The 8,906-nt window shown below is 32.6% G+C and overlaps 1 protein-coding gene across 1 annotated transcript; it reads right to left on the bottom strand.

Moving 5' to 3' along the window:
- Positions 1 to 304: 304 nt before the first annotated feature.
- LOC108688507 (probable serine/threonine-protein kinase clkA) lies at positions 305 to 5,588 on the bottom strand. Its single transcript, XM_018194803.1, has 4 exons — positions 5,457 to 5,588; positions 4,348 to 4,534; positions 2,706 to 4,157; positions 305 to 2,061 (listed from the first exon to the last, which is right to left on the bottom strand). The coding sequence occupies exons 1-4, from the start codon at positions 5,491 to 5,493 to the stop codon at positions 1,749 to 1,751; spliced, it is 1,989 nt and encodes a 662-aa protein (XP_018050292.1). The 5' UTR covers positions 5,494 to 5,588; the 3' UTR covers positions 305 to 1,748.
- Between the last annotated feature and the right edge of the window lie 3,318 nt (positions 5,589 to 8,906).

The raw sequence follows: 8,906 nt of genomic DNA, 5'->3' as shown, positions 1-8,906 counted from the left end.
ATATATATATATATATATATCAGTTACATTTTGAGTGTGAAACTATAACATTGGAATACGTTTTTATACTTATACGTATGTTCATTTGTTTTCGTGAATTACATACAAAATTTGTCTGAAAATTATATGTACCATATTACTAAAAACTACTAATAGATATAACTTCGGCCTTGAAAATAATGCTTTATATTTCATAAACGAATTGTATTCGTATGTGTATGTTGAAGAGTTTAATTTTATACGCGTGTGATAGGAGATAAAACGTAAGTAAAAACTATCGTTAGGATAGGATAAAATAACCATGCTGTTTAATGCTTTTCTTAATTAAAATAGTTATAGTGTATATACACACTCAGTACGTATATTTCAGGGGAGGCGCAATTAAACAATCTTTATTCTGAACACATTTTATGCAGGCTTTTATCGATATGCATGCACAAAATATGTGAGAAATTTAACGTTTCGACAATCAAATCAATATACAATAAGCGTTATTAATAATCGATTATCTCAACGGTTTTTTTACGCAACAAAATAAAAAGGATAAGATTAATGTCGGCAAAACAATTCGAAATAATCTTTGCTTTTCTCTAGAATTTCTTAATGTAATATCGATATATCGACACTCAATGCTGCGCGGATTAAGCATCGTAAAATATATATAAACAATTAATCTAGAATACTGAACTACAAATTATATTGTTAATAACGGCCGACAAGCCGTCAAATCTCGATTAAACATATATGCATTTAAATGAACAATATCGATCGATTTCTTTTTTTATCTCTCAAAATCGGTATTCAATACTTATATCGCTTTCCTCTTCGTATCTCTTTGCGCGAGTATGTTTAATCGAAAACCGATTTTGATGATGACTGGCCACTAATAAACAATAATATAAACAAGAAATTCCTCCTATCGATCAGTGATGTAAAAGGTACTTTTATTTTCGGTATCTAACTATAGATACTTTTAAAAGTACATTTAATTTCAGCTAATTAATAGCTTCAGCTATTAATAGTATAATTCTGTTTGGTTATATTGTACTATTGAATATTGTATTGTCATTGAAGAGCTGATTTGAAATATTATCAAATGTATTTTTTTTTAATTTAGAGTAAGTACAAAAATAATGAACCCCTTCTACGAATACATTTGTTTCATTGCAAAAAATATATTCAGATATAAGTATACAGTATTTAAAAAATATACCTGTATCTGAAATTACAGAGGTAGGGAAATATTTACTCTGATAGCAAAATGTTAACAATTTAAGCAACAAACTCGATAGACAGTAAATTGACAACAAACTTGATCAGATATTAACTACAAAACCATAGCCATCCGTCCACCATGTGTCTGCATTTGGCTGTGGATTTGTCGACAAAGAGCTAAACCAATAGATTGGTAGCAGAAATCAAGTAGAGTTTGCTCGATTAGGTTTTGCTTTCAATCTGTTCAATCTGCGTCAGGATGTGCAGGACTTTGTTTAGTTTCTACTACCAATCTGCTGGCAAAGCATGTTTAGCAAGCTTTGTCATATTTCTGACTGTAATTTGCTGGCAATGTCAGATAATACAAATTCTGAATACAATTTATTGCCTTTCTGCAATAAAAAATTGATAGCAGGCTATGCTTAAAATCTGTTTTCGCAGGCTTTACTATCAGGGTATACACTCTTCAATTTTACATCACTGGCATCGAGGTTCAAGAGATTTGATGCAATATATAACGAGTCGAGATTATTTTAATTTCTCGCGATTTTCGTGGATTCTTTATTGCTCGTGACATGCTCGAGGTCGACTCCGTCATATTCCAGGCCACCCGTACTATCATAATACGCATAATCATAATCGTTCTTTTTGCCCGATTTTGGTCGTGCTGTCGTACTGCTGGCACTGTTGCTACTACTGCTGCTAGGTAATCTAGTCGTTGACGTGAACGGTCTCGCGGATCCGCTAACGTAAGTAATTCCACGTGGCGTCGTTGTCGATTGAACGGTCCTCTGAGCGTTAGAATTGAAGTTGTTTGGGTTATAAGTGGTAGCGCTAGAAAGCCGTCTGCAACAAGAAAAAGAATGCTGCAATTAATCTTCTTCTCTTACACTATGTTTTAGAAGTAGAATTATTTTACGAAAATGGAAAAAGTCGATCAAGAATACAGGAAATATTTTGATGAAAAATAAATCTTAAAATTCTATATACTTCGTGTATTCTTTTTTTTTAATAATATTAGATTTAATATTTAATTTTTTAATAAGATTACATTTTTTTAAATAATATTCGATTTTAAATTAGTAACGTTTTAATATATATACATATATTTGTACACAGAAAAATATATATTCTGATTAAATTAATAAAAGGATTCACTAATGGCATTTTGATAAAACCGAATAGACTTTCTGGTTATATATCATAAACAGAAATTCTGTTTGTCCTCAAAATGTCATTCTCTAAGTTTCGTTGATTTAATCAAAATATTTTTTTCATCATAAATACTAAAAGATTATTAATTCGGGTTCAAAAAAATCTTAGGTTGTCTGATCTTGAACGAAGTTTACAGTGTCATTCTTATTGAGTCCTTAGTTTAATCAAGCTTTTTTTTTACTATAAACTTTGTTTATAATTTTTATAATTAAATACGAATTTAAGGATGTTACTTCCTTTGGTCAAGTTTTGGATAAATCTAACTTTGAGTTTACCTTGGTACCGGCGTGGTTTTCGGCGACTCGGCGAGATGATTGATACTTGCGGGACTGAAACCAATTCCCACGGAAGATCTTGCAAGGTTGAAGCTACCCGTGCTTGTTTCGATATAATATGACTTGCCGCTGCTCGCGTTATCATAATTATTATTATATTGAGTTGCCTTCTTAGGCGTTTTCGTGCTATCGTAATATTGAGTGGAAGGCTTACTCGCTTGACTCGTTTTATCATAATATTGGCTGTTTTCATTGTTCCTCAAAGCAGTCTGTGCGACAGTATTGTCCACGTTTACGTATTTTTTCGTTGCTGGGCTATAAGTTGTGGGTGCATAACTGTTGCTTGCGAAATTGTTGGCGTAATATTTGGCAGTAGTTTGAGGAACGTCCTGACTAGTGGATGTGGCTGGTCTGTACTGAACATTATTATTATTATTGTTGTAATTATGATTATAAGCGGTAGGTGCGGGTGTGGTGGATTGGTACGCAACTGATGCGCTGCTTCCTCGTTGAATGTTGTTGTAGTTTCTTTGTTGATAATTAGTGTAATCGCTTGTCTGATAATTTATAGTACTCGGTTGAACAGTGGTGGACTGTGCGAATTGATAAGTCTGGTAGCTGGTTTTCGGATTGTAGTTGCTCGGTTTCAAAGTTGTGGCTTGAACGGAACTGCCAGTATTCTGTTGACCGGAATTACCAGCATTCTGTTGATTGTAGTTTGAATTGTAGACGTTGTAGAAGTTCGTGTTGTAGGCGTTGTTCGAAGTTGTTCTGGCAGTCGTGCTGGGTGATTCATAGTTGTTATATGTATCCTGGTATGTCGTGCTAGGTCGATATGTGGACGACGGTACGCTATATCTTTGCGTGTTCTGATTCTTGTTGTAGTTCTCTTGAGATCGGACGGTCGTTGACGGAGCGTATGTCGTAGATCGTTGATTATACGCATTGCTGTTATAATAATTGCCGTTGTAGGTGTTCTGACTAGGCACGGCTGGTGCCGACGTCGACGTTGGTGAATAGTTGCTACTACCATTACCAGTGTACGGTTGCTTTCTACTGACCTTTCGAATGCCGCCTTTCTTTTTGTTGTCTTGTTCCTCCTTATACGATTTATCTTCATATTCGTCTTCCTTATTGTTTCTGTTATACAAATTGCCGCTACTGCTACCTCGCAGTACCTCGCGATTGTTGTAGTTGGACGAAGATACTCGATTCACAGCGTTCGCGGAGGATCGAACCGCGTCGTTGCTTTCGCTGCGCTGAAGATGATCTTGAGGCTCGGCGTCACTGCGTAAGCTGTCGTAATGCACGGATTCCAGACCGGAACCAATTCTATACAAGTCAAAGTTATCGCTGGCATAGTAGAGAGTCGCGGCTTCGCAATCCACGTCATACCAATCGGCACAAGTTTGACTCTCTTGATCGAAGGCAGTATCGTTGGGACAAAGGAACCTAAGTAAAAAATAATTAAATAATTCTGCGAATTCAGCAATTGGCTCTATTCCTAACCTCGTATTCAATGTTCCATTCAAAATGTATTTTTGCTTAATGTATACTGTATGACATTAAATGCTTATTAAATGCTGATGATAAAAAATTGAGAATTTATTTTTACTTATTAAGATTGTAATGTAACACTCACTTGTAATCCTGAATAGTACCAGCCACAGAGACACAAACATGGAAGACTTGGCAGTCGGTCTCAGGGTCCGCATAATAGCTACCAACAATCTTATTGCGACAGGAGAACGAGGTTTCCGGCATGTATTGCTGAGAGTATCTCGGTGGTGGTCGTTGGAGACCTAGTACGCAGCTCCATAATATTCCCACTGAAATTCATAGTATACTCTTAAATTTTATGGAACTAATATTCTTTATATAATCAATAGTAAGATATATTTATCAAATAAAAAAAAATTGCATCGTAATTTATAAAAAAAAAAGTGATAAGAATAGATTGTAATTCGTCCGAATATCTATTTTTATTTATTATTATTTTATTACATGTATTTTTTAATATAATCGAACATGTATATATATTGTGTATTATATACACAAATTAAAATGGACAAATACATTATCAGAATGTGTTCTCATATTGATATGCAGTTTGCAATTTTTTTATTCTAAAAATAAATTTATGAAATCTATATTATAAGAATGTTCCTTTATTGTTATATAATTCTTCAAATTTTCGACCTGATCGATTCGTTGATTGGTATTAAAGGTTGCAATTGTACGATTGTTTAAAGATTTGAACAGCAAAGATTTGAACAGCGTTTTTTTACAAGTGAAGATAAATAATGATAGATGTCAATGCACCTTCCTACTTAAGAGTATCTACATAAAAGAGCGTATTGGATATTCATATACTCGCATGTACGAAGATTGTTTCAATTGAAATTATTACTGATTTATGAACGCGCGAAATTTCAAATAAAAAATTATCACTGAACAAATTCTTCGAGCCAAATTTTTAAATAGTTCGGTTTTAAAATTAATTACTTTAATTTGACATATTTCAAAAGATTTTATTTAATAGTAATTTAAATAATTTCTGATTCAAATTTTGTTCATAGGAACCCAATAATTAAAAATCTTTAATGAATTTGCAATTTATCACATTTTGATATTTATTTAAATAGATAGATACCAAATGTAGTAAATTGCAAGTTCATCAAAGACTAATGCTTGACGATTCTTATAGTCCACTTTCAGCGATTAAATTCCACTCTGTCCTATTACACGTACCCGAAATTAAAACGAGATATCGCCTCATGGACTCCATATTTTTCGTCGAGTCCTTTGGATACCCTCTTCTCCGGATTCACTCAGCTTTTCGGACTTGGTTCGCACTCCTACGCGTTACCTGCGCGATCAGACTCGCGGACGCGACTGCAGCAGCGTGAAGAATGTTTGTACCGAGAAGAGGCTCGATCGCTCGTTCGGAGAAGATGTCTTCTGGGAGGATGGGGCTCTATCGGGTACAGCTACGGGACGACGGGGAAGGGATCCGGGCTCCATCGCGTAGAAGAGAATGGTGAACAGGGTCTGCTGCGGAACGTAACGTCTTTCTCGTTACGTCACTTATGGCAACCGGGCTCGTTCGCCAAGCAGCCAGCGGCGACGATGGCACGTATTATACGTGGGTATGCAGTATGCACATACCGTGCGCGGACTCCCGTGTAACTTACACGTTTTTACTATCACGTAGGTAGGCGGCTGGGTGTCGGAGAAACCGCTGCACGCCGCGCGGGAAAGTGGGAGCCATTATCATCTCTTGAAGAGACTTCTCTCGCGCGCGATGCATAATAACGTGTAGGTGCCCGTTATTATGTCGCCTGATCGCGACGGAAGAAGTTTCGAGACGGAAAGCTTCTGTAGCTCGAGATTCCCTTTTGGAAAATCAAGTCAAGGATAGGCATAGAAGGCGGATCGGCAAGCATTGCGCGATAGTCATTAAATTCAACATTTCATGTCGATTCTTATTTGTGATTACTTGGAAATATCATTAAAAGATATACAGTAGCATAGAGATAAGCGTTCGTGACACGAACGTTTTAATGACATCGAATCTTTAACTATTCCACTGCTCTGTCGTAACTGTTTTCGTAGATGATGAGTTTCGTATCAGTCTATAGATGGAAGAAAGTTGCGTTTTGCATTGAATCGTGTGTGGAGGGTGTGGCGATAGACAACATCGCATGTGCCTTCAACAGAGATAAAAGAAAGAAGCCGATGCCCGTCAGCGTCAATTATTCTAATAGAACTTCAAAGTAGTTATATTTTGTGTGAAAGGATATTCGCGATTGCGCCACTGAATGGATAGTTCTTATCTATCACACATTTATTCACACGATTTATTTTTTTAGAACTTAAATCCTGTTAGACAATCTATTTTATTTCGACTTATATTCAATACAGCTTATAATCTAATTTTTTTATTTTATTTGTTACTTTTTACATTACACTGTTAAATTTAACTCAATTTGAGTCGCCACTGCTCTTTAAATTGAGTTAAATTTAACATTAACAAGAGGAACATCAGGTGATGGTGTCGGGGATTTTGATATGCTATCACAGACTGTTTTTAAATGAAAAAAAAAACGATACATGTCCGACCGTTTCAGCTATTGATCCGACTATTGATAGTTTCAAAGAAATCAATTTTTTAAATAATTATTGTAATAATTTAAAAAATGTACTGTAGAGGAGATGGGGAACACAAGTAACATTTTGACTTTGAAATGTTTTAACAGTTAAAATATAATATTTACATTAAAAAGATATGTATCTTTAGATGTAGAGTTTATTTAGCTAGAATTTATTTAACTATAAAATTTTTTCTTTATTTTTTTTATGTAACTAGAAAAAAAGTTTTATTTAAAGACTATGAGGAATTTTGTTACAATCATTCCAATCCCTGGGGATGATAGTAACGTTTATACAGTAGAAAGAGATAATTGTATCACATTTGCTAGAGGTACATAACACAACTACACATACTCTTTCTTGCAGCTGCACGAATGGATATCTGATACTTCATAACTTCTTTAAATGTCTATTTGTATAAAGACTTTTTTTTATACAGTTTTTCTTTTATCTGTCTTGAGTTTTCTTGTTAATGGGATTCTATAAAGAAAAATACAAATAATATAAAATACTAAAATAAAATCAAGTAAGTTTGGGGATAATTGTTACAACTGACTCCAGGCATTAATGTTACTATTGTCCCCTAATAATATTTTCTAATTTATAGTAAATTTTTTAAATAAAAACATAGATAAAAATCAACCCAAATATGCAAACACATAATCATTAAAACATATTATGATAATATAATACATTAGATCTTAGATACATTAGATTATAAAGAAAAAAAAAAATTTTAGATTTTGCGCACGCAATAAAATTTATTTGATGCATAAAAAAAATAATTTCTGCTCGTACACGTTCCGCGAGAACTAGCACTGTAACGAACGATTCAATGCCGATCTGTCCATAAAATTTTACGCATACACATATCTATTGTATAGTTTAAGAAATATTAACAATGTTAACTATTATCTTCTTGTTGCTTTTGTTCTCCTCTATGAGAAAATATCAATTTCTTTATAAATTTCATTTTAATTTAATATTATTAATTTTAATTACTTTTTGATTGTAAGGAAATTTCATGAAATTACAAATTAATATTATAGATTAAACTTATATATACTTATATATATTATATATAATTAAACACTTATTTATGAAATATTTATTATTATCATCATTATCATTATTGTTGTTATTCAATTCACATGAATGCATAAATAAGATTGTAATGAAAATAATTACAGTTTCTGATAAAATTAGAAATTGGAAATTGTGATTAGTAATAAGTAATAAAAGTTATATGTGTTTGTAATCTTCTTTTCATTAATATTAATCGATTTGTTAATAATAATAGAAAACTAATTGTGTTTTGTAAACATATGTACATAAATCAAAACATATGTACATAAAAACAAGAAAAATATTTATTGCATTGTGAAAACCTTTCGAATTTTTGTTACAGATACAATAAATCTTAATAAAATTAATATTAATTCTTAATAAATAAAACTTTTTCTAATATCTGGAGAAAAGCAGATTTAATTAACATTATGGAAATAGCTTCTTTCAGGAATCAATTTTGATGAGAACCAAGCATATTTTATCAGTACGAAAACTGAGATGACAAAATTGATGATGAATTATCGAATGGTTTTTAATGGCATTCTCTCGCATCGAGAGTTCTTTGCACAAATTAATTTTCTATTATTATAACATAATTATTATTATAAAGATACTGATTTATAAAGATATTGATATTTTCGTAGTACATTTGTCAAATTATTACAATTATATAATTTAAAAAATCTTCGATTTCTTCGAAACTATGTACCAATGTGCAATGGCTAAAATGATCGAATATGTATCATTTTCTTTTTTCGCTCAAGAACAGTTTGTAAAAAACATATCAAAATCTCCATCCACTTGGTTCCCGTTGTAAGTATAGATTTAACAGTATACGTGGCACAAAATTAAAGAATTTTATTCTAAATTATAAATCTAAAGAGATCCAAGAAAATGAATGTTAAAGTCAACATTTTCCTATTTTCAGAAAAGTAAATTAAATTATTGTTAAGTTGCGCTTTTTAATTTTTTTACTATTGA

Source organism: Atta colombica, unplaced genomic scaffold (assembly GCF_001594045.1).
Source record: "Atta colombica isolate Treedump-2 unplaced genomic scaffold, Acol1.0 scaffold233, whole genome shotgun sequence".
Taxonomy (NCBI): Eukaryota; Metazoa; Arthropoda; class Insecta; order Hymenoptera; family Formicidae; genus Atta; species Atta colombica.
The sequence above is the reverse complement of the archived record's forward strand: the minus strand, read 5'-3'. Positions and strand labels throughout refer to the sequence as shown.